General features: G+C 45.0%; 3 protein-coding genes across 9 annotated transcripts; 1 reads left to right on the top strand and 2 right to left on the bottom strand.

Moving 5' to 3' along the window:
- The first annotated feature begins 577 nt into the window (after window positions 1-577).
- cfap36 (cilia and flagella associated protein 36) lies at window positions 578-9,217 on the top strand. 4 transcript variants are annotated; one of them, XM_067235802.1, is made up of 11 exons: window positions 578-894; window positions 1,614-1,678; window positions 1,845-1,946; window positions 3,526-3,640; window positions 3,733-3,820; window positions 5,213-5,366; window positions 7,324-7,399; window positions 7,508-7,680; window positions 7,791-7,946; window positions 8,176-8,268; window positions 8,779-9,217. In XM_067235802.1, exons 1-11 carry the CDS (start codon window positions 792-794, stop codon window positions 8,860-8,862), a joined length of 1,209 nt encoding a protein of 402 aa, XP_067091903.1. In that variant the 5' UTR covers window positions 578-791; the 3' UTR covers window positions 8,863-9,217. The 4 variants fall into 4 exon arrangements, with proteins under 4 accessions (XP_067091903.1, XP_067091902.1, XP_067091906.1 ...); XM_067235801.1 differs by having other exon boundaries at window positions 7,324-7,426; XM_067235805.1 differs by lacking the exon at window positions 8,176-8,268.
- Window positions 9,218-9,963: 746 nt separating this feature from the next.
- LOC136942808 (serine/threonine-protein phosphatase 4 regulatory subunit 3-A-like) lies at window positions 9,964-17,919 on the bottom strand. 4 transcript variants are annotated; one of them, XM_067235799.1, is made up of 15 exons: window positions 17,489-17,919; window positions 16,731-16,786; window positions 16,451-16,549; window positions 15,621-16,244; window positions 14,549-14,626; window positions 14,279-14,395; window positions 13,937-14,053; window positions 13,709-13,840; window positions 13,483-13,585; window positions 13,085-13,126; window positions 12,646-12,804; window positions 12,174-12,483; window positions 11,806-11,957; window positions 11,255-11,460; window positions 9,964-11,049 (listed from the first exon to the last, which is right to left on the bottom strand). In XM_067235799.1, the coding sequence occupies exons 1-15, from the start codon at window positions 17,628-17,630 to the stop codon at window positions 10,951-10,953; spliced, it is 2,436 nt and encodes an 811-aa protein (XP_067091900.1). In that variant the 5' UTR covers window positions 17,631-17,919; the 3' UTR covers window positions 9,964-10,950. The 4 variants fall into 4 exon arrangements, with proteins under 4 accessions (XP_067091900.1, XP_067091901.1, XP_067091898.1 ...); XM_067235800.1 differs by having other exon boundaries at window positions 11,255-11,379; XM_067235797.1 differs by having other exon boundaries at window positions 13,709-14,053.
- Window positions 17,920-18,304: 385 nt separating this feature from the next.
- Window positions 18,305-25,134, bottom strand: LOC136943053 (polyribonucleotide nucleotidyltransferase 1, mitochondrial). The gene is made up of 28 exons (XM_067236198.1): window positions 24,996-25,134; window positions 24,529-24,589; window positions 24,333-24,407; window positions 24,104-24,209; window positions 23,948-23,997; window positions 23,766-23,829; window positions 23,591-23,638; window positions 23,337-23,450; window positions 22,946-23,132; window positions 22,800-22,851; window positions 22,593-22,650; window positions 22,368-22,464; window positions 22,142-22,244; window positions 21,525-21,595; window positions 21,398-21,434; window positions 21,239-21,305; window positions 21,040-21,129; window positions 20,805-20,858; window positions 20,578-20,687; window positions 20,403-20,474; window positions 20,253-20,316; window positions 20,077-20,160; window positions 19,881-19,964; window positions 19,610-19,716; window positions 19,421-19,476; window positions 19,038-19,116; window positions 18,823-18,870; window positions 18,305-18,717 (listed from the first exon to the last, which is right to left on the bottom strand). Exons 1-28 carry the CDS (start codon window positions 25,112-25,114, stop codon window positions 18,562-18,564), a joined length of 2,313 nt encoding a protein of 770 aa, XP_067092299.1. The 5' UTR covers window positions 25,115-25,134; the 3' UTR covers window positions 18,305-18,561.
- Between the last annotated feature and the right edge of the window lie 610 nt (window positions 25,135-25,744).

Below are 25,744 nucleotides of genomic sequence, written 5' to 3'. Positions count from 1 at the left end.
AAATGAATGACTATTTATTGTATGACCTTGTTGATACATGCACCTATCTAAAGGTGGGCCTACATTTCCTTTTCACTCTTAATAAAAAATGCAATACTGCTTTTGTATTGTAATTTATTTTCATTTCACACTGAGACCTGTTTGAGGACTTTGTTGAGTGGTTTAAACTAAACTATCTGAAGTTTAACGTGGGGCAGACTAGGGATATGGGTGGTGAATTTCAGGAAAAAGAGATCCGCCAATTCCTGAGGGGAATGACAGAGTGTAACTGTAGTCTACTCTGTATCTAACAATAGAATAAGCATAACGGAATGTTCAATGTGGTTCTACTCCAACGAGATTGGAACGACAGAAAAATTATCCATAAACACCAGTCAACAAAACGAATTAAAAGAGTTAAGTCGTAAATGTATATAATTGTATTTGTAGCCTATTGGTAGTTTTTAACAAGTCACCAACTACTCTTTCTCTCCTCTTCCACCCCTCTTCTCATCACCCATGCAGCAGGCCAATCATCGCCTTCTAGAACGCAAAATCCCTGACGTAATCGGTTACCATAGGGACCGATTATGTGTCAACGCATTTGACCAATTCGAAATTCATGAGTAGGCATTTCTCTTTCAGATTTTCTGGAGGTTATGTCACTACAGAGACTGGTATGGATTAGCTAGCAAGATCTTAACAGATGTCTGTATACTTCGACTTGCATTGTGCATGTCTGTACAATTTAAAAGTTGAGCGCTTTGTCCTAGCTAAAGAACATAGCAGGGTGTTACAGTACAGCGAGCAACATGGCTGAGGACAGCGAGTGGGTCGTGGAAAGCATTGCAGGATACTTGGGAAGTCCTGAATGGGTTGTTCCCGTTACAGACTTCATGGAAAACAAATGCACAGGTACAAAACCTATGTCTGCATTCTTTGCTAAAATTCAGCCTTGGATAAATGTTGCAGCGTGTAATGTAGCTACCAAACTGCAAATCTATGCATTCACGCTTCCATTGGTGTTTTGATGGAGGCGGGGGGGTCTGTGTTGCTGCTGAGGTGCTGCCTGGTGTTGTTTACATGGGCTTTTCAGTCTCAGAATGAGTCTCAAAGTGAGTAACGTTAAATAGATAGTTACTGCTGGCCATTAGATAAACCAACACCTAAAGTTGACTAGCTAATTAGCTCTCCCACGTTAAATTCCTTACTTTTTCAGTTATCTAGGCCACTGGCACGCGTAACAGTCACGGTTTATAAGCAAGCTAGCTTAGACTGAGCTAGCACACTAGCCATCTGGGAAGTGATCTGGTTGCTAAATAGTCCTTGAAGTTACTTCAGATACCAAGGAGTATCTGTTGATGCACAAAATTATTCTTCCAAAACTAGCCAACCAAGTAACGTTGATGTAGCTAGCTAGCTACAGTTGCCATATACAGTAAAGCCATAACAGACATGACAAGCCGTTATGGGGCTTGACTGTCTTACTTGCATACAGTACTTTGCCTAATTATTTTCTCCAGGCGTAGGTTAATACACATTACTAATACTCACTGGTTCCAAATAAATAGCTTGATGGAAAGCTTGCATATCTCATCGAAATTCATGGCTAATTCAAGTACATTTTCTCTCAGTTTTTGATGATGAAGATGAAAACAAATTGACGTACACAGAAATCCACGAGCAGTACAAGCACTTGGTAAGTGGACCTATACAGAAGTTTAAACACAACTAGAAAGGGAATTTGGGGTTTTGAGAATAATGGTGATTTAGTCATTTCAAGGTCAACATAATCAATAATATGTTTTACTGACATGGTTTGGGGCTATACTTGTTATATATATAATTGTTATGTTTCTCCACAGGTGGAAAAGTTGTTAGAGACCTACATGCAGGAAGTTGGCATAAATGAGCAGCAGTTTTTGGCGGCATGCTCTTCCCCTTTTGCTCAGTCCAAGACCCTACAGGTAAGCTTCTACTGTACACTATTTACAGACTCCCCCACTTCCATCAATTTGGTGGAATGGTCGACATAGGAAAAGCAATCCATAAATAAGAATAGTTGGCAAGTGATATCGCAATATATCAAGGGAAATGCCAAGATGCCACTCAAAAAGTATTGTCTGGAGAAATACATTTTGTATTCTGTAGGTCCTTGGTAACGAAAGAGTGAGGAAGTAGTTATCCTTAGGCAATACGTTTCTAACGTCTAGGCATGTTGAGACAAGATCTGTGTCCCATGTAGGTGGGTTGATGTCATGATGTGTTGACGAGCTGTTCTCAGATGTGCAGACACAGGACATCCCCTGAACTTTGCAGCACCTTTTTCAAAACTGACTGTTCCTTCCCAAGAGCCACCCCCCACCCACCCTTCCTCTGATATCATGGATATCAATTCTGATATCCATAATATCAGAATTGCCGATATTTAATGAGTGGCTCAGTATGGTTCGTTCAGTGTCAAGGCAATCTGCCGCATGCTGATGAGAACTTGATCTATAGCAGGATTAGCTCAGCTAGCTGGCAGGGAAGCCCTGAATTGGGTTACTCAGATAAAGGAAGGGCTGAGGCCTGAAGTAGCTATTCCTGTTGTAGAGTGATACTTAGTCTCAGCCAGGGCAGGCAGCAGTGATGTCCTGTGGGACTTACCTGGTTGGCCGCTGCCAGATAAAGCTCTCAGTTGTGATTAACTTGCCCAAAGAAAATCCAGGATGTAGCCTAGGCCTCAACCCTCAGTCCCAGGGAGAGATAGGGAGTGAATTCAGGTGACCCACTTTCAGCTCCTCTTGTCTATGCCAAAGGACACATTGGATATCAGTCTGCCAGTTTACTGGATGCTTGTGGAAACCCATCCTGCAGACACTTTGCAGCTTCTTGGTGTTGTAGTCAATGTGGGCAAATGCATGCATGTGGCAATTACTTGAAAGTAGTTGAGGTGCATTGTATTTGCCTTCACAGTTGCACCAATGGGATGGGTTCATTGGTTTTCATTAAGTGAGGTCAATTAAGTGAACCCCTAGTAATTGGTTAAGTTTGCAGATGGCAGTCTTAATGTTTTAATGCCAAGGGGAGTTAAGTGCCAAGCCAAACCCTGATCTGGTGCCATGCCCTGCCCTGTACTGCTTAGCCCTGAGGGCAGTGACACCTAGCCAAACAAACACAGTCAAGACTATTCCAAGAGTCATACTCGTAAATCTCAACACAGGATGCACTTACTGATGTAGAACTTAATACCAGCCTCCTTTTTAATGAGTTACATTTTTATTTATATTGGGAAACCACAAAGACTGTGGCTCGAGATAGCACAAAGACTGCGGCTTGTATTTTTATTTTAATTATTACTTTTATCACTTGTATTATTGTTTTTATTGTATTTATGTAAAGCACTTTGAGCTGCAATTCTTGTATGAAATGTGCTATATAAATAGTCTTATTATTAATCCCTCACAGGCCTGAGCAACGTTGCCAGGGCAAAGATCGGTCTGACAGTTAGAAGGTGATTTCTGTCAGGAGTGTCAGTGAACTGTCCTGCTGTCTGTCCTGCAGACTGTGTTCCAACCAGTTGTAGCCACTGATGACTTCCAGATGTTCCGCTCCCTGATGGTGCAGAAGAACATGGAGCTGCAACTCCAGGCCCTCAGAGTCATCAAAGAGACGAACGGTACTGTTCCAAACACAGACACACACACACACACACTTAAGCATATTTTGTACTAATTGTGTGTGTGTGTGTGTGTGTGTTTGTGTGTGTAGGAGCCCTGCCTGAGTGTCTGACCGACGGGCTGGATGTGATGACTGAGCTGGAGCAGCAGGAGATGAAGATCCTACATGAGGTGCTGAGGTAGGTGCCCAACTCAACTCCACCTCAGGTCGTCCCACCGAGCAGGCATTCGTAAAGCTAGGCCCACCCTCTGTATCCAATAACTGCAAAGGGGGTTGTTAGTTGTAATGGTTGTTGTTAATTGGGAAGGAAGCACTATGGATTGGTCTCTGTGTATTCCTTAGTTTGTCACACTGTGATGTTGACCCAGGGCCTGTAGGGGTCGATCTGGTCACTGACTGACCCAAGGGGGGAATCACATCACTGGTGGGGTACAACATGTTTACTATTTTGCTTGTTTTTTCTTCTTTAAAAGCATGTCACCCGCAGACTCACTCTAACAGTGGGAGGACACTGACCCAAGTCTTCTGCTTTAGTAGGATCTTTAGGTCTTATAGGATATCTTCTGGAGATGCCAGGCTGATATCTGTGTCTATAGCGACCTGGGCCAGTTAAGCTCCTTAGGATCTCACCAATATTGGTTTGAGGGATTTACACTGCACAGCCAACAGAGAAAATAGTATTTCTATCCTTTGTCTGCCTGGCTCTCTCCCCCTTGTTCCATCCTACCTGTGTGGGCATGGCCAGGTTCATGTTGAGTAGTAGTGAAGGGGGTGTTTCAGGTCTTTGACTTTCAGGCCGAGGTGACGCCAGCCTTAATGCTCTGTCCTCTGTTGCCCTCTCATGCAGTCATTAGATCAGTGACACAATGGTCAGCTGAGGCCAGCAGCCGTAATGGAGAGCTCTCTGAGATAGAGCCATCTCCAACTGGCTGGTGAAGATCTCAGAGGAGAGAGATGGTTAGGTCAGGCAGACAGGAACCTGCTAGTATGTGTAGCTAGCATGCCTCAAACCTCATTTTGGCTCTCAGCTACTCAAGTGGCTGAACGTGCCTACGGGGGGGGCGGTTTGGTTTGGGATCAGTTTGGCTGTGACTGTCGGGTATGGTGCCACAAATCCTCTGTTATGGAAAGTCTGGAAGTTTCCTCCCAGGCGTATTAAGCTAATTAATCAAATTAAGAGATCTGTTTGAGTGGCAACCAGGGGATGACTCAGACCATGCCCTGGGGTTACTGCTGCTCTGAAAGGCTCTCTGTGGTTACATCACACCCACACCCTGGGCTCATTCTGCTATTAGGTTTTAGTAGCAGAAAGAGGGGAGTGTTTGGCTCAGTGGTTAGAGCATTTGACTGTAGATCAAGAGGTCGCAGGTTCAATAAAAACCTAGCCAATGAGCATTGCTGGCTTAGTTAAGACCAGGACTTTCATTTTTCAATCAGAGGTGATTTTCATTCCCCTTGCCACCTTCGTTCATGGTTTGCTTTATCCTCTTTTTTTTCTTTTTTGATAGGTCTAGTGGCATCCCCATCCTTTATCTCCCTCTCTCTGCTGTGTGTCTGCCTGTGTCTGCAGAAGGTCAAAGGAAGAGTATGAAGAGGAAATGTCTCGAAAACTGCTACTGGAAGAGGAGATCGGCTCCACTTCCAGCAGCTGTGCTGATAGGCCGGTTCCAGAGCCCGTCAATGTCCGTAATCCCGCCCCGACTCCGCAAACAAACACCACTGAGGTGAGTTACCAGATCCGTAGCATTAGCGTGCAACAACATTGCATGTTGTGGGAGGAACAGTGAAGAAAGTGGCAATAAACTATTTATCCTTACAGTAGCCCTGTTAATGTTATGGAGTGGACTGGGGTCAATTCAATATATTACTATTTCATCTAACCCTAAACCCCAACCCTAAAAAAGGGTCGGGTTGGGCTGTGGCTAACCTTAAGTCTCGGCCTGCAAGAGAGATGGGGGGAGGTGTGTAGCAGGGCCAGACCGACGATAAATCCCACGACAGTCGAGAACTCTTAACCCTAACCATAACATTAACCCTACCGCTAATCTGAAAAGTACAATTTGGGGCAGTGAAAAAGTGCACTGCAGTGTTTCCCATCCATAGATTTTATTTTACAGTTTAACATGGCAACAAAAAAACATTTGATTGTAGAGCTGCGCGCAGCGCATTGATTAATTCAGCTCCTTCTTGCCCTGCTCGCGTTCTCTCTCTCTCACTACAACGGACCCGTCTGTAAATAGCCTTTGGAAGCAATTCAGATACCTAATGTTTTGAATTTAAAAGGTATTGAATACTTAATATTGGCAAAACCACATAATTTGTTGGTTTTGAATTCACCTCTTTAAAATTGAAATATGAATTAATTTTATGTTTAAAAAAAGGTTGCTCAAATTTGGACAGTAAAATTCAGATCACAAAAATTCTAAAAAAAGAAATTCAAGCTTCACAAAGGAGTATCATAATTCTGTGCACAGATGTGTCGGATACATTCAAGTTAAATATAATAATTGTTAAATACATTTGGCAAATATAACATTATGCTCCAAAAACGATTTTGCGCACGCAATGCGCACCCGCATCAGACGTACTACGTCTGGCTCCGCCCATGCCTACCGCCACAAATATAAGAAGTCTGTGGGAAACACTGCAGCGACATATGGATGATCAAATCAAATGTATTTGTATAGCCCTTTTTACATGCAAGCATGTCACAGAGGGCTTCACATACGCCCATAGAACTGCCCCTCAACCAACCTAAACCCTTAAGGAAGACAAGGAAAAACTCACAGAAAAACTCTCAACAGGAGAAAAAATGGAAGAAACCTTGGGAGGAGCAATTCAGAGAGGGATCCCCTCCTCCAGACACAGTTGGTGGGAGAGAGGGGAAGAACACAAGCTAAACATAGTCATACAGTGTCAATGGGTTTTGAAACACCAAAATCCATTGTTCAACTTTATAGATGTAGGACAGGACCGGGAGACTTGCGACCAGGTCCAGCGTTGGCCGACCGACGACCAGGCAGGTGCTGACAGCTCAAACCCCCCACACCACAAGGGATGTGTGTGGGTGGGACAGACAGAGAGAGGAGAGCAGGGATTAGAGAATGCCAGGAGCAGCTAACAGTTACAGTCATAATAGAATGAGATCCCCACCGGTCAAGTGTGGACTAGTGCAGCAATTTAACAGAGCAAAAGGGGTATTTGATGCAGCCCCACACACCAAGACAGCTACAGCCCCCCTCGGTTGGAACATGAAATCTGGATGATGCACTTCTCTGATCTTTAGCCTGTATTTTAACCTCTGTGCTGGGTCTGTATTCACTCCCCTGTATGCTGTTCATGCTAAGCCCTTGGCTGAGGGGAGCGGGGCTGCTACCCAGCCTCCAGCCCCTGTCCCTCTTGTGAATGGAAACTGCACGGTAACTGGCCCTGAACAGTTCTGTATGCTAGCAGTGCAACTATTGTATCTCAGCCTCTGTGAGGAGTCCTGATAGTGGCATTGTCATAGTAACTGTCCTTAGTGATGTAGCGTAATGCTAGAGCCAAACATGTGTACACCTTCAGTAGAACCCTGTCGTAGTGGGCCACCTTGTAACCCTGGGTGGTGATCTCCTTTAGAGTGCATCAGGACAGACTGGATTAGAGAGCTGAAATAGATGCCATGTGTGCCCTTTTGTGTAGATGAACGGTGCCCCTCAGAAGAAAGAGGCGGAAAAGTCAGGGGGAGCCAGAGGACAGAAGAGTTCAGCCAAAACAGGTACATCCGGCCACTGTAAACAAACAGGTAATCCCCTCTCCTCACTTCTTTTCTCTTCTCGTGTACCCTCTCCTCTCCTCACCTGGTACCCTGATGTCTCCTGCACAGAGTCGACCTGTGGAGCCGTGGAGTCCAAGGTTCTTCCAGCAGTCAGAGCTCCAGTGAAGGGTACTGACCCTCCGGTCAGCTCCAGGGACAAGACCAGCATCTCCAGCAGCCAGGCAGCAGAGGGCTGGATAGAGGCGGCCCGCCAGGAAGCAGGCATTTCCAAGCCATATACTGTGAGTCCTGCTGCGTACACCATGTATGGTCAAATGTTACAAATTGAACATTATGTGCAACACTTGTTTGTATTTGAAGACGTGAAAGCAGTGAGCGGTGTGTGTTCCAGGAGCTGTCCATGGCGCAGCAGGAACAGCTCCAGCAGAGGGCGCTGTACCTGCGGCAGCAGAGAGACAAGCTGCAAGCGCTGAAGAAGGAGCAGAGACCCAAATCTGTCACGCCAGAGGAACCGCCAGCAACCCCCGCCCCCGCTCCGACCACACCGGTAAGAATGCAACACAAACGCTCGCAACACACACCTGGAAGGAACCACACGGTCTTTAGTGGTCACATTTCTTTTTTTTCTTTTCTTATTTGTTTTCTCTCTATTGAAATCGTCATCCCTCTTGCTTTTGCCTGTTGGTAACAGCCAGATCTGATTGTGTTCCCATTTCCTCTCATTGAGTTGTTTATCATTTCGTCCTTCTCCCTGTTTCCCTGCCTGCCTGTGTAAGGAGGGGGGTCCCCAGAGGAACGGGGCGGTTGGTACGGGTACTGTCTCTCCCTCACAGCCCGGCCACTCCCCTGGGGGGGGGCACAAGCCGAAGGTGACCTCATCGTCTGTGTTGAGTGACTACCTCCCCTAGTTCAGCAATGGCTGCCTTGGCCTCAGTGTTGTGTGCTGTGGCCAACTGGCAACGCTGATTTGAACTGCATAAATATGAATCTGTAGGTGTAAAAGGATTTCACCCATGTGTGATGTGTATAGGGTATACTAGATAGACTAGTCTTGGCCTACTGGTGTAGGCATGAGGTAGTCTGGTAGATAAACAGGACCAATTACTGATTAATCCAACAGCCACATTGGCTTGAAAATGCAATGCGTTCATTTAGCAGATGCTTTTTTCCCCCTGAAGCCATACCCTCAGTTTACTTGTCACTGTTTTACGTTGTGAATGAAGTTGGTCCAGTCTGTGTCGTGTTGGCTAAAGCACGTTTAGATCCAGAGTGCCATCTCCCGTGTGCCGAGTGCCTTAGCAGCAGCCCAAACCAGCTAGTGAGACGCTGCCACTGACGAGTCACGAGACTCAAACCTGTCCCCTTCCTCCTCCTCGCAGGAGATCTCAGTGGAGGAGAAGAAGAAGCTGCAGAAGAGGAAGCACCTGGCTGAGAAGCTGAAGGAGGAGGTCATCAAGAAATAACACTGACCTGCAGCTGTGCATACTTTTAAAGAGCAACTGTAGTCTTACCAGGACTGAGAGCACCAGAGCTGAGGGACTATGTGCTTAAGAAGGGGCCAATGGATGTTTGTATCGTAAGAATGCAGTATTTAAAAATCAGTCTTAAAGGGTATAATAATGCACCAACTGTAATATGATGTATGCAGTTTAATAAATACAATTTTATACATGTATGCCTCAGATATAATTTATGGACCTGCTGATGAAGGGAATTATAACGGAACCTGGGATAGGAGGGTCTCCCATCCTCCTGGAGGTCGAACACCTTCAGTTCTCTAGTTTGAAATAAAAGGTAGATTCACAAGTTTTAATGCCAGGGTCACATTTAATCTGACAACTTATCAAATATCAAATGTATACAAATGTTTAGAATGGAGGATAGTGGTAGTAAATGCACTTGTACAAAATTGTCATGGAGGAAAATAAACGATAACTACAGTCTCTATAGACAACTTGAAATGGGTTAACATGTTGGGTACCGACAGCTGTTGTGTTAGCTGCATACTCCCTCGAAGTGAAACGCTTTCATCCGCCTAGCAGCCGTCTCACCTCTCAAAACTATACTTTGTCAATGGGAATGTCTAAAATGGTCGTAAGTCTAAAACCACCACTACTTCAATTTAGGATTGCAGAGGTTTTCAGACTCATGGAGAGCTGGCACTTGCACCAAGTTAATCTCAACCCAACACGAGTAGCTTCTGGAACGCCGCATTAGTTAACCCTTAATCACAGACCAGCCCCTGACCCTCACTACTGATCACATCTGTACAGATCTAAAAGGATCAGAAAGGTGCAAGCTAGATAATGATATGAATCGTATTTTGACATTACTTACACCTTAATTTTCTCAGATCTACACAAGCATGTACAGGAGGGAAATGACATGGGGATGGTTTGGGATTATAGAAAGGTTGACGCCACTGAGAAGGGACTGTGTTCTTTTAAAACAAGACACACAAACCATGGAGCTCTAAACAGAGACCCATGGTCGCTCATGTGAGAAGAGGAGCCATGTTGTCAAGAGACCACTGAATACACACAAACTCCAGACATCCTCAAGAGTGGGCTGCAAAAAGTGACTTTACTGCAGTTTATTACATGTTATTTTTAAAAACAGCATTTGCAACTCTTGCTTTCTACAATGGATCAAATGATCGAATTAAAAGAGTTGAATGGTGGCCCCACCTTTTCTGTGCAACAAAAAAAAACAAAAGAACACACTGGCAGGTATAGCTCTCCCCTTTTAAAATCAGTAAAGGGGCAAATGATTAAAAAGAAAAAAGAAATTAACATCTGTACAGTCCTTTTCATAAACTCATGAGTACAGGATTCCTGGCTGAAATAGTCCCATGTGTATTTGAGCCTTGGCTGGCCCCTGCTTCCACGCTCGAGTCCTACTCCTCAGAACCCAGCCACTTGTTGTTTTCTGACGGTTAGTTAGTTGTCCTTTTCTTTTATGGTTGTTTGTTACCCCACTTACGTGCTCCCTCTCTCTCTCCCTGTCTCTGAATATCTGTCTACCTATTTCTCTCCATCCAACCCAAATGAACAGTAATTGTAAGGGGGTCACACATTCAGCCAATCAAGCTTCCATTACTAAGCGGCTAGGCCTGCTAGCCTGACTGGCTGGCTGGTTCTTCTCTCCCATCAGCCCCTGCTGCTTCCTCTTCCACCATGGAGCCATTGGCTGAGGTCTGGGGGGGGCGCTAGGGGGGGGAGGTGAGTCAAGTGAGTGCAGCGTCCCTGTTGTCGTGGCGACAGAGCAGGAAGACACCTTGGCACTGTTGTTCAGCCTCTCTGGTCCACAGGCCAGGTAGTGGGGGAGGGGTTGGGGGGGGCTGGGTACCGAAGGGAGAATAAAGGGGTGGGGGTGTGTTGGGGCGAGGGGCTGAGCTGGGAGGGTAGGGTCAGTGAGAGGGGAAGAGAACGGAGGAGTTGGGAAGTGGTCTCTCTGTCTCTCTCCAGCAGCGGGGGACTGTGTGACAGACAGTGGCACCGGCAGGCTAGCCGACCAAAGACCGGACGACTCCATCCACGCGCCCTGCCCGCTTATGACCCCAGGCGTGGCCGTTTCCGCGGCGACTGCTCTTCGTCCTCGTCCTCCTCGTCTTCGTCGTCGGGATAATCCACCAGGCCGACCAGCCCGGTCTGTCAGACACAGAGAACATGGGTCACCATTCCTTTCATCCCAACAGTAACACTTCCAGGTTTACGGGATGATATTAACAGAGGTCAAAAGGGCAGTTCCCGTGCAAAGCTACTACCAAGTATCAAAAACATTTGCAGCCGTGTGTCAGTATGATGGCGGTGAATGAAAGCCAGGCATATTCAAGCCCGTGTGAGGCCGGCTCACCTTGACCACCGGCGGGCTGGGCAGCGCTGCCGTCTTGGCTGAGGAGCCGTTGTTGGGCGTGGCGGCGGAGGAGGGGGAGGTGGCGGCCGGTTTGCCGTTGGCACCGTTGGTTCCGTTGGCAGCCCCTGCAGAATGAGACAAGGTAAACTTAAAGCTTCCAGTCTGGGTCCGCTTTGGGAAGTTCTCTTTGTCCTCACTCTCTTTAACTGCAAAGAGACGAAAAAAGGAGGAGGACCCGTTATCACTCGGCAGGGCACGCCAGCTTGAGACTGGAGCTTTAAAAAGCACAGGGATATTTGCAAGGAATGGAATGCTGCCCAGCGCTAACAAAGTTCAGGAAAACCCATCTGAGGTTGTGCTTAAGTCAACCTGTCCAAGCCACTGAAAGGTTTGGCGTTGGGACGGGTTCGGCTAGAGCACAAACATCTCAGGTGACCTACACAAACACGCAGACCCTCCCCCTCCCTAAACAAGAACTACAGAGAGAGAGAGAGAGAGAGAGAGAGAGAGAGAGAGAGAGAGAGAGAGAGAGAGAGAGGAGGAACACTCACCTTTTTTGGCTTCCATATACTTTCCGTAGCTCTCGGGGAAGTCTTCTTCTGGCCTGCTCTTCTCCACGGCCTCGCCCTCTTCATCATCCTCGTCGTCGTTGAACCACATCTCCTCGTCTTCGTCCAGTGAGCGTGCATCCCTGCGGTACCGGCTGCAGACCAGACCACACACACAGAGCTAACTTGGACATGCTGCACTAACACAGGGTGTTCTTCCTGGACTGGGTGGCGGTCATAACTGGACCGTAAACACCTACTGGATGTTATAAAGTACCTGAACGGTTCAAAAGCAGTGACGCTAATCTCTGCTTCTCCTACCCTCACGTCCATCACAAAGACCCCCCCCCAGTCCCTTCATCCCAACTGACCTGTTGAGCCTCTGTGTCTGCCTGTCCTTCTCCTGCTCGTATCGCCCCTTCAGCCCCTTGAAGGTCTGGACGTACTCGATGGTCTCCAGGGTTTTGTAGAAGTTGTCCACAATGTGGGCGATCAGAGACTTGATGTCCTCCACCTTGATGAACTCGAACAGCTCGATGATGGCCGAGTTCAGGAGGTTGTACCTGGTGCCGTTGTCTAGCAGGGCGTTAATGACGGGCTCAAAAAGGTTCCCTTTGATGATGTAGCGGTTGTAGTACTCATCCTTCAGTCCTATGATCCTCCTCATGAAACGCAGGGCACCTGGGAACACACCATGATTACCAGCTCCACATAGCTTCATGTATGGTGCCGAAACAATGTTGTAGACCCCTCCCCCAGAAGAGCTACACCACTGAAGGTTCTAGAAGAAAGAACATTTTCCTAAACTCGTCTGTCTCTCTCCACCGCCCGTCAGGTACTTACAGAGGGCCAGGAAGGTGTGTTTGGAGTTCATGAGCACCAGGACTCTCCTGAGCAGGTCCTTGTTCATGATGTAGGTCTTGATGTGGTACGTGTGGTGCTCCACACAGAAGGTCAGCAGCTCCAGGATCAACGCCAGAAGCTGGGCCGTCTGGAAATTATCTACAGGACACAAAGAGGATCTCTTAACTCAAGCCCTGCATCATTTACATTTAGTCCCTTAGCAGACGATCTTATCCAGAGCGACTCACAGTAAGTACAGGGACATTCCCCCGAGGCAAGTAGGGTGAAGTGCCTTGCCCAAGGACACAAAGTCATTTTGCACGGACGGGAATCGAACTGGCAACCTTCAGATTACTAGCCCGATTCCCTAACCGCTCAGCCACCTGACGCATCAGATACTAAGCTGGATATGAGTAAACATGGTCTTCAAGACAGTTACCTGGACACACTGGGTTGATCTTAGTGGAACCCTCTGGTAAATCTGGAAGTCAAAAGTACGACAAATAATCAGGAACAAACTTGCAAGGATAAATATGATCACTGCACCTAAAAAGGTGTTTCACATAATGGTCCATGTTATGAGACATCACAAAATATGTGCAGGCCTCTTTATAAGACTTCTACTAAAAGCCTAGCAGGTTTATTACAATAAATCAAAAGGGAAGGTCTATTACAAAGTAATTTCATTTTCTTTCTAGGACCTTCCACATTTTACACTGGTGAGAGTTCCAACTTCAACAATGTGACTCGAGTGCACTTTCTTTACAACAAAACAACCTTGGATTCTGTCAGCAGCAGAATAATAAACTACAGCAACCAAGCCCAGTCCCCACTCACCTTTAGAGTTCTTCTCATCTGCAGTGTTGGCCAGCAGAGGAGCCGTGAGGACCTGCATGCAGTACTTGTAGAAGAAACTCAGAAACTCAGTCTTCTCTGTTTTCTGTTAGGATAGAGCCGTAACACCATGGTTTAGAAATCGATTGGTCTTTCAAAAGAGAGATATAGAAAAGAAACCGAGACAGAAAGTAGGTGTGGGTGTGTGTGTTTCGGGGGGTGTCCTCACGTTGGTGGGGGCCAGCATGTTCTCTGGGTCGATCAGGGTTCTAAGCAGCCCCATCAGCTGCACAGCTCCTCCCAGCTCAGGGTCAGAGTCACAGATCATCTGCTTGATCACCACGTTTATCAGCAGCACGTCCTGAGGAACACACATGCCATCAGTCAGGCCACATCCAGATGTTAAAGAAACCCTGGTTTGTGTGTCGACACAAACAGCAGCCATGTCTCTACTCACGTCGTCTGTCTGCTGAGGCTCCTGCATGACAAACTCTCGGACCATGGAGGGGCTGAACTCCACCAGGTAGGAGAAGATGTCTGTTGCGGCCGCCCTCACCTGCAGATCATCCATGCCCTGGGGGAGGGGAGGAGCGAGAGAGCAGGAAAGAGGGAATCAGGAAAAGAAAAAAACGAGTGAGAGGGTTAGTGAGTCACATGCCGTCACTGGTAAGTGGTTTGCAACGTGACCGTTTTTAGTCAATCTGGTTTAGACCCATTAAATAAACAGGTTAAATTTAGTGGGAACAACGTGCAGCTACACAATGATTTAACTGATACGGTTCCTCGCATATTCACATACCATGACTATTTCAAGAGCAGGAAGTATGCCCAGGTTTGCCAGAGTCTTGAAGAAAACATCCCTATTTTGCGGTTGCAAAGTTTGTGAGAAAGCACAGAATTCTTTGAAAAAGTTCACCTGTACACAAGAAAGAAAAAGGTTAGCTGGGGAAACATTCATGAACAGAAAATGTACTGTCACTCTACAGTATTGTATCATTCATTACTCATACACCCTTTAAATTGTTTAAGACCAGGACTGGAGTCTCCAGTCAGACATGGTTGGACTTACGAGCTCCCTCCTTTTACTGTCTTCTGTGGCTTCGTCTGTTAGCTGCGCAAAGACCTCCGTTAAGAACTTCTCATCCTCCTGTGGCACAAGGAAAAGGGGGGTTAAACTACCGTCGCTGGCCCTTCTGGTCTCCAACGTACAGGCTGTGAAGGACCTGGTGTTGTGAGAGGTTACCAAGACATACAATTCCACAGAACAATACAGAGGCCATGTTAGTCTTTAGTTCATTATTACTGAAACCGTTTAATGTTCTTACGGTCAAGTTACGATCAGAATCCAGAGACAGTAGCCAGATGAGTGGCTATAGCGTTTTTTAATGCAGAATAATATATTCATCACAGTTGGAGATCAGTGTCATGATCCTTAATAACTGGTGTTGGTGTAGAAGTAGCTATGTCAGTCAGACCACATCATCACTGTAAACCTAATATCACTGGTTGCGTTAACATTTCAACCTAATATCAATGAGGTACTGCTGGTTATAGTCCACGCTGACTACTACATAAATCCCCTTCACAACAAATGGTTACAGTATTTACCACAATCACTAGGCTACTACAAAACACCTTATCACCACTATAAAGCAACAGATGGCAAAACATGTTATAAGGAAGGCCTTTGACCTGAACCACAAAATGCTTACTATGACTGTCTAACAAAGATCCATTTGTGTTATCAGTCTTTAAGCCACATTAACATTTGCAAGAGATCAGACTGTTGATTGCTTTGTGCTCAATCATTTGTAGTTGGGATAAATCAATGGTACTGACCAAGGTGTTCTTATCATACTTAAGTAGCAATTTAGAAAGTGGATTACTGCTGCAAGTGTTCTGTAATATGACTTCACATTTTACAGTGTCTTATCACTTACAACTGTCAATCAAAATTGCAGAGAACTTGGGTTTTGCAAGGACATTATACATACATTTTTTTAATACTCAAACATTCAAAAACAAACAATCAAAAACAAACAGGCCACTCACTACCACATTGCATACGATCAAATTCTTGTAAAAAGATATCAGAGCTGTCAAAGGTTAATGATACGGATATTAGGTTCCGCTAATCTCACCTGCAGCATGCTGACAATCTCCACCTTGTTGAAGAAAATGAAGGAGGTGAGGGTAGACAGGAAGTTCTCCTCGAAGACGGACGGCGTGGGCAGGATGATGTCCTGGATGTACTGCACCCGGTACGTCTGGTGGATCTTCTGCCGCAGTTCTGAGTCCGTTATGGGGATCACCTCCTTGAACTTGGCCGTCTTTGTGAGGAACTCGCGGTGACGTTTAGGCTGCACCAGTGCTGGGTCATACTCCAGGCAGCCTACCACGTCCATGATGCAGTCATCTGAGAACATCACCTCGAACAGTGCCGCTTTGTTGAGGAACAGCACCCCACGCACAATCTCATAAAGGTGGTGGAGTCCCTCCCGGTTGTCCAAGTCCTCGCACACCTGGAAGAGTTGGAGCAGCTTCTTGATGTAGCCCTCGCTCATCAGAGCCAGGGCCAGCTTCTCCCTGCGGATGGGTGAGGAGAGGACCGAGGTCACCAGGTCTGCAATCTCCTCCAGGCGGGTCAGCTCGCACACGGGCAACTCCACCAGGTGGCTCGTCTCTGGCATCTCCTCGAAGCGCTCCTCCTCTGACTCGTCGATGGGGTCCTGGGTGATTTCCAGGGCAGGGTCCTTTCCCTGCACCTGGAAAGCACAAGAAACACAATAACTCACGGATTAGATCAATTCAACTGACTGGGAGAATAGACAGTATAGAAAGATCTAGTGAAAATTTTAAAGACAGGAAAAATGTATAATACCTTGATTGTCATTCTTTCAAGGCCTATGTAATCGCTCAGCCACAAGTATCATAAAAATACCATAAAGAAATAATAAATCTCCCTTCTTACCTGACAAATTTTCTCCCAGATTTCATCGCAGCCAGCCTTTTCCTGAAAACTGAGAGCCAAATCGTAGTTCTCTGCTTCTGACCAAACAATGAGGGTGTCCTGAAATAGAAGACAAATTAGAACCCTTATAAGCCACGCATTTCTCAAAGAACCTACAACAAGGGCTCTTGTCTTGTTATTGTAACATACCCATCATTCTGTCTTTTAAGGCAAGTCTTGGATCATAGAAGTGACATAGTCACTTTTATGATATATGTACCATAAAAGAGTGAGTACTCACTTGTTGTTTCTGATATGCAGTATTTGGGCTGATTTTAGACTCCAAAAGAAGTGAGCCTGAAAGATAAGAGTAAGATGGAGTGGATTCAGCTACTGGAACAACGGATATGCTCACGACCCAAGCTTGCTATTGTAACCAAAAAAATATGCACGTAGCTTAGCTTGTTATAGACAATCAACGATGATGCTTTCATTATAGACACAAAACACAAAGCTTCAACAAAAAAATGCAACAAAACGGATGCCCATAGTAGAATGCTAAAGGGGTACTGTAACTAGGTTGTAGAAATGTGTGGAACAGTTCTACACTACCGAGCTACACATATCCAAGTAGCACAACATTGAGTTGTCCATCTGAACAGTCTAGCAACCTAATTAGCCATAACCTAAGACAAAGTGAGTGAGCTAAACTACAAGAACTTAGCTAGAGCTAACTAGCAAGTAGGCTCGCTAACGATGGCTGGTAAATTTGAGGCCTGCGTGTTAGCTAACGGCAGGATTGTAGTGACAACTAGTCACTAGATGAAGCTAGATAACGTAGCAAGGTAGAAACGAACTACTACCTAGCTAGTTAACTAGTAAATGTTCCGTGTAGAACAAAACAAGCGCTATACTTTACAAGTCACACGACACCTAACGTTAGTCAACTATTTAGCAAAAAGCTAGCTAATATGAGTTAGCCTAGAATGGCTATCAAGTTGCTAAATGCTAACAGTAGCTACATTGGCTAGCTAGCCATGTTAGCAGTTGGAAACTCACCGTCAGATTCAGCCCGAACTAATAATGATATTCCCTTCAGTCGTTCCACAAATGTTGACGATACATGTCCAGTGCCCCTGTCATCCCACTGTCGGTCTTCATTCAGAGTGTATACTTTCACTCGCCGCCGAGTATCCGACATGGTTGCCTAGTAGAGAGGAGACGCTAGCGAGCTAGCTGAAGAGCTACTTCACCCTCTCTCTAAAATAGTGTTTTATCCTCGAGCTGTAAACTTTGTTTCTACCCGCATGTTCCAGACATATGTATGAGAACGTTATTCACGATAATAAGAGAAAACTTCACCCTAATTCGCGAGCATACTATAGTGAAAATGTTTAACTATTCCCGCAGAAGGCCGGATATCTGACAGTAAAATTCACAGTGAGGACACAACAACTACGTCGGCCTCTTCACTAGCGTCCACAGAGCGCCATCTTGTAATCCGATCTTGTGTCTTTTTCTTCCTCAACGTCAATCAAGCCGCAACCGCCGCGGGGTCTCCTCTGAGGGGCTACGGAAGCCGATGAGTGTGGCTGGATGGACTGATGTTGCAAAATGTATCCCCGTTTCAAACAACTCAAGCTTGTTCTTTAGTTATTACGTATTGGTGCATATAAACAATTCCCTTCTGTATTTTTTATCAAATTCACTGAAACAATCTGAACAGCCAAGAAATGGTACACGATTTTACAGATTTTTTTTATATTTTTGTATAAAATACATACATAAGGTACAAACAAAGAACTTGAAAAGATTTCACAAACTTCTGCAAACAAAAATACATGTCTATGGACTCCCCCCCCCCCCCCCCCCAGACAACTCAAAACTGTGTTTTAGGCAAGTCAGCTCAATCGATGCTCAATCGATTGATGCTGGGTTCAACATAATTGAGTGTAAACCTTGTAAGGATACAGTTTGTGTGTAAAAACAGTGATACAGTTAGTCTCGGCAGAGAGGAAGATTAGGTCATGTCTCAACCATTCAGTTAATACCATGTATTAACCATTCAGTCCAAATCCTAAAATGTATCTATATACATAAGTAGGCTACTCTGATTCAGAGAAGGTGGTGAGTCACGAGGAGGGGTTGGCAGCTTCGTCACTCTCTGTTCCCATGGAGATGCTTTGTTTCTCACTCAGCGTCTTAACAATGGTTGCCGCGGGGGACTGCAACACCTTCCGTGAAAGCCTCATTCGTCCGTCTGTTGGGTCTCGTCCAAAGTATTTTACCTGTTGGCGGTGTCATGAAAGAAGTTTCAGTGTTCAACAGGTGAAATGGAATGTAAACAGCTTCAAGTCTGAGTATGTTTTACAATTTTCTACAGTGACACATACCTGTATCTGCTGGCCAACATCTAACCCTAGAGCACTCGGATGTTTTATCTGAAAATATAGAAAAAGTCATAATTGTATGACCAAAAAGTAGAGATTGAAACACCAAAATGCCATTCTTACCCTTATGTGAATAGACGAAGAAGAATGAAATTACACCAAGATCAACCTAACCCATGCAGCCTGTGCTACTGGTAGAACTGAGAGTGGAGTCTTACCCGTTTGTGGTCCAGCTGGGAGTTATGGAGCAGGACAGCACTCATGTTGGGGTACAGCTTGACCATCACACCAATGTCCCTGTGAGAGAGAGACGGGGTTGTAAACTTGTAGAATGTGCTATATCACATTATCAAGTACTCAGTACTATGGGGGGTCAGATGTATGTATGGGGGGTCAGATGGCTGAGCGGTTAGGGAGTTGGGCTATTAATCAGAAGGTTGTTGGTTCGATTACCGGCCACGCAAAATGACGTTGTGTCCTTGGGCAAGGCACTTTACCCTACTTGCCTCGGGGAGAATGTCCCTGTACTTACTGTAAGTCACTCTGGATAAGAGTGTCTGCTAAATGACTAAATGTAAAAGTACTACAACCAATTGTTTACCTTATCTCTGTGATAGTCGCAGTGTAAACAGCTCCAAACTCCAGCTGTTGCTCTTGCTAGCAAGGGAAACATACATAATGATATTAATGAATGTCAATCAGAAATGTTGATGGCTGTGAAAATCCAGCCAATGCAGTCACGTGACGGTGCTGTAGCTCCTCCATCACAGCAGGTGGCGTTGTGACTCACGTCATCCTTGCAGATTTCTGTGATGAACTCCTGGGCTTCGCTCATGGCCCCCGGCGTCGGGGCAAACACAGAGAAGGTCTCCTCATCCACCTGGCTTATCGTCACACCTGGCCAAGAGGACACAATCAAGTGACAAAAGGTTGATGGTTGTAATAACTACGTACCTACTTTATGATTGTACTGATTTGAAATGAAATAATGGAAAGTACTGTACTGGATAGAGGTATTTGTGTGGTTTAGGTCAGAAATTTGTAAAAAAAAAAAAAGTTACCTGTCTGGGCTTGTAACCTGCGGAGGTTATAGCCCCCTGGTCCAACAAAACGGGCTCTTCTTGAAACAGGAACCCGGACATTCTCTATAACAACGCACAAAAAAATACATGACCAGGAAAAAATACAAGAAATAACAATTTATCTGACCACACAAATAACAAATAAGGTGTCAAGGCTGTAGCCAGTCTGTCTTACCTATAACAGGGCCATTACTCTTCCTGGTATCCCTTGGTTTGGCAATGGCACGGTTCATGATGGCTAAAATCTCTTTCTTGGCCACTGTAACACAATTAAATTGATAGCCTCAATGTCTGGTGAAAAGTGAAGATGGCCCTTATCCAGAAATTATTCAAATTGTGACAGCCTTTGACCTGTTCCTTGCTGAATAGCTTCCATAACCACTTTCAGAGGTAAGCCTGGGATTTTCACATCAGCCTAGGAAATAAACAGATGTAAAGATTGCAGTGAAATGAACCCACTGTTGAGAGGACAAGAGCGATCAGCCCCAGGATCAAAAGTACCTGTAAGGCAGTGATGCCCTTGCTCGTTCCTGCCAACTTGAAGTCCATGTCTCCTAGGTAATCTTCTATTCCCTGTTATGATACAGAAGACAAGTCAATTAAATGAGACACCCATACTTAAAAACACAAATCGGACACACAAGCAAAATGTAGGAAAACTTGAGATGTAGGGCACCAGAATGTCTGTTAATATTCTATAGTCCTGGATCTCTGCAGGCTTCTCAGGGTTATGTTTGGAGATGAGCCCTATAGCTACACCCGCCACGGCTGACGAGATAGGCACGCCTGAAACAAAGATGTGTACACGTTGGTCTGACTATAAACGCTAATGAGTCGCAATAGCTACATCAAGATCCAATCCAGAACCCAATCGAATTAAACACATCTAGAGTCCAGTCATACCTGCATCCATGAGGGCCAGACTGCCTCCACAGGCAGATGCCATAGATGAGGATCCTGAGGAGCATCCAGGAGAGGGCAGATGGAGATATAGGGAGGAGAGACGCGAGGTAGAAGGAAGATAGAAAGGGAGCGAGGGAGATCGGTTGAAGTCAAAGGTAAGAGGGAGAGATGGGGCACACACCAATCTGATAACAGCAACTTCAAAACAGGTTCTGACAGCCCCAATGAAACTTACCATTGGACTCCAGTACTTCTGAGGTGACTCTGATGGTGAAGGGGAAGTCTTTAGGGATGACCGGTCTAAGGGCCTTCTCTGCCAGAGCCCCTGGGATCACACAGAGGACAGAACGCTGTAGGAGTGTGCCCATGGCAACCCACGAACTACACCGCTACACAAGGTTCCACACATGAACTTCTGCTTTCAGAGCACTAACCATGACCCAGCTCTCTCCTGTTCATTCCACTCATCTTTCCAATCTCATTGGTTGCATATGGAGGGAACTGAAACAAACAAGGATCGGTTTCCATCATACCACAGATCGCTGTTTGTTAGTAACAGTGGTAAAATCGTACAGAGCGCAAGTAATACTCACCTCATAATGGAGCATGAAGTTTTTGTCTTTGATTCCACTATTTTGAAAAGAGAGAATCACAGCAACATAATGTAAAGTGTTCAACAAATGAGCGTTTTATGGTGTCATGAATTAATCTCAACCTTACCTTAAAGCTGTAGTGATTATATCAGTTTTAACACTGGATTCAAGCGAGTCAAATGTCACACCGCACAGCACCTGCAAAGTCAAAAGCATTATTAAGATGGCTGTAACCAGTCAGACATGTTGTTGGATAATTGTACTCTTATGTGTGGAAACACATAAGAGTAAAATCAGCATTTGATAATTAGCAGAGCAGGAGTGGACACAAGTGAAAAAATCAAAAGACAAAAATCAAGCTTCCAAAAAGATTCTATCCGAATAGATTCAATCCGAAAAGATTCTAGCCGAATAGATTCTGGTTTGCAACATCCGGAATACCAAGGATAGGTAAGGCAATTGAGCCTGAATGCAATCAAACCATGTAACTTCTCCGTGTAGGGTCCAACTGCAGACCTCTCTCCTCAGACCCTCTCATCCAGGTGTAGCTGCAGGCAGTCATACATGTATTCATGCAGATCAGTTGAGAAGAGAGGTCCAGTCTTAGAAGAGAGGTCCGGTCTGAGGCAAACAATCTTTGGTATTCCCGGATGTTGCAATCAAAACATTTTGGGCTCTACGTTTTTTGGCAGGGGTTGCCTACCGCCACAAATATAATCATATTCTGTGGGAAACACTGCTTACCTGTGTTTGTCCTCTCTGGAACAATGCTGATCCGTGGAGAGGCTTGAAGATATCCACCTCACAGGAGATGTTCCTCAATGAAGTCAGGTCTCTACCATCACACCTGCAACATACATAGGTGAGCAGCATCAACAACAACACTCACCTCCATGTTACAAACAACAATGTGTTTTGCTCTCATATGTTTGCCACACAAAAAAGCATAATGTGATTCGAAACTGCTTACCTCTTGTACTCATTCAACACCAGGTTACGGAACGCATCCTTGGAGACCGTGTTGAAGGACTCCATGACTTCAAAGTTATCTGCCTGAGGAAACTTCTCTGCAGAGGGAAGACGACAATACAAATGTTTAGTTCTGGAATTAGAAAACAGTTCAATCTAGTCTCATTGTTCGGTGAAATGGCACCTTCTATACAATGTGGAAAGTAGTCATTGGGACGGAGAGTACCTTTAATCTGCTCCTCTGTTTCTAGACGGACTTTGTTGATGGCTTCATCTCTAGCAATCTGAAAGTATGTTTCGAAATCAATTACTGATCATAAAAAATGTAATTATTCATAACAACAGGATCAGTGACTGGCTCTCCACTGATCCTGTGTCGTCTAGCATTGGGCCTAATCGATTTTTTAAAAGTGGAATAGACATTAAGACTTACCTTATCATATTCAGCATCTGTGAAAACAGCACGTATCTTTTCATAAGCTAATCTGAAAGCCCAAACAGTTTATGTGTCAGATAACCATCACTTCAGACATATTTGATTTGGATATCAGTGGTAGCACGTCATATAAAGGGTCTTACTGTCGTGCAAGCTCCACCATCTCTGGGGGAGCGGAGAACATCTTGGGAGGGGTGCGCTTGGTCACTTTCTGCTCTCGTACCAGTTGCTGGATGGCCAGGATGATCTGCTGGGTGTGCTTGACCCCAATCTTGACCCCGTGACAGAAATCCTGCTGCAACACGTTTTCACCCGACGCCTCGATCATAACTGTCACACACATCAGTGGATAGAGATCAGACGCTTAGACACTCAATACGGCATGACCTCCGAGTATAATGGTAGTTAAGATGTGTTTAATATGTGGTATGTGCCATTCAGGATACACAGCAATATAGATCTCACTCATAAAATCCACTAAAAGAAGCACAGGGCGTACTGCAGGGGGTGTATAGGTGACGTGGTTGGACTAACCCACTTGGCTGAGGGGTCCTCCTGCCACAATAAGGTTCAGGGTGCTGGAGGACATCTGCTTCCGTGTAGGGTTGACCAAGAACTCTCCTTCCACCAGGCCAACACGCACCGCACCTGAACAACCGGAGATCACAGACCATACTATTAGACTCTGACATTTGTAATGATATCCCAATCAATGATTTAAATTACCGTCCCGCCCTCACACAGGTTATCTAAGAAGCCCGAATGTTGTTCCTGTGCCAGAAGCTTACCAATGGGTCCATTCCAAGGAATATCAGACAGGGCCAGAGCAGCAGAGGCTGCAGGGAAGAAATAAGGTTTTTAATCCTTTTATGACAAAAACAAATGAAGTAGCCTACTAATTATTTCTTATTTTTCTATTATTCATTTATTTAATTTATTTAATAAATGAGTCAGTCTCCTCACCTCCATTAATAGCTAATATGTCTGGATCATTGACACCATCCACAGCCAACAGGTTACACACCACCTAGAGTTCCAACACACGGAGAGACACAATCCAGGGCCTGCAGTTCACACAAATAAACATACTACATCACATACTAAGCTTGAACACAGGTTTAACATTTAAACATTTAAAGCCTCACCTGAGTATCGTAGAAATACCCAGCAGGAAAAAGGGGTCTTATTGATCTGTCTAAGATAAGACAATGAAGAAAAGGAACACAACTTTAAGTCAAAACAGCATTGATGCATCTGTTGGGCTTATTTACAGTATTTGGCTTTGGTTGTTGCACGCTCACCAATAAGCCTACTGGTCAGAATCTCATTTTCAGTGGTGCCCAACTCGCGTCTTAGATGGTTAGTGGGGATTCTACCAGCAGCAGCTGCTTTCTGTCTGTAGTCCACCTGTCAATCACAAAGTTAAAGCTCTAGTCAAGGGAACTGAATCATTAAGGGATAAATCTTCATGAGAGAGACACGTGTCATGTACCCTATATATCACAACCTTTGCTGGGAACATTAACTTACAACAAGAGGCATGAACTGGGAAGGGGACGGTTTGGTTTTGCTGACGGCTGTCACCATCACAGAAGTGTCTCCAAGCTGGTGGAGAGAAATGTGGGTTAAAGCATACCGCATCATTAAAATTCAAACATGGCCGATTTTATGTGGTAGTATGCACATTGTCAAATGTCTATAAAGGATCACAAGGATTGCAATGTACCTGAACCACTGCAGACCCATCTGCAAATCTGGCAAATTTACCAGTGGAGATCTCAAGTTTCCTTCACAGGGGAAGAAATATGATTAACTAGAGACAATACATTAGTCAGTAAATCTAAAGCTAAACGCCTTAATACCATCTTCTGACAGTCTGACACTGATACTCAGCCTGCAGGGACTGGGATACTCTCTGAAATAGAGACTGCCTTCATGTTATTAACCGTTGCCTCGCTCACCTTCAGAACTATGGCCAGCCTACTCACCTCAATCTGGGTGACGTTAGTTTTGTACACATACGTGAAGGACAATCGCAAAAAGTAAATGAAATTGAAAGAGTCCTGTAACAATTCGTCTCTCTTGTCTTCAATATCAGTGCCTAACCGATTTTAGCTAGCTAGCTAGATAACGCTATTGGCATTTTTACTAAAATAGCAATGATGCCAGCCTGGCAAGATAGTGTGAACTTACTTCTCCCCCAAATCCACTCCCACTTTTCGTATCGTTCCGTGACTGCTCCACACACTTTGGTGACATAACCGTACATTTAGACGGGCTAACGAAGGTCCAAGTCTAAGTAAATATCTCATATCTAGGAAGTGTTAAAAACAATATTCGATTGAACAATTAGCTACAGCTAGCTTTCACACAATATTTTTGCGCATGGGGGCTTCCATGACAGTTCATCACATGTGCGGAACCACGTTGCCATGTGCCCTATGATTGGACAATCCCGGTGGATCGCCAAAATAAAGAAAAAAGTTATTTAAAATGACTTAATGCTTTATCATTATGTCTAGACTCGAGACATACTTTTAGAAAAAGTCACATTTGTTGCTGTGGTCCTACCGTGTTTTTTGGTCAATTTTGTGAACATGCAAGTAGCTACAGGTACACAAGGGGGCGCCATCATAAAGTCTCACATGCCAGCATGCATTCACCAGCTTTAGCTGTGTAACTCACTCGTGTGTTCTCTCCTAGATGGTCACTTGGTGCAGTCATTAATGGTTTTCTGTGCATTACATGAGTATTCTCTCAGATACCAGGGTGCAAACACTTGGGTATCATAACATCTTGACATTGTAATTTGACACATCAGTATAATCTCTGTAACGGGGTTTGCATTTCACACTGTTTAATACGGCTTGTCCGTTGTGTCAGAACCATCTCCTCGCTGTCCTTCACATAGACACCTAACGGGCCAGGAGAGGTGTGTGTGA

This window comes from Osmerus mordax, chromosome 5, assembly GCF_038355195.1.
Source record: "Osmerus mordax isolate fOsmMor3 chromosome 5, fOsmMor3.pri, whole genome shotgun sequence".
In the NCBI taxonomy this organism is placed as follows: Eukaryota; Metazoa; Chordata; class Actinopteri; order Osmeriformes; family Osmeridae; genus Osmerus; species Osmerus mordax.
The sequence above is the reverse complement of the archived record's forward strand: the minus strand, read 5'-3'. Positions and strand labels throughout refer to the sequence as shown.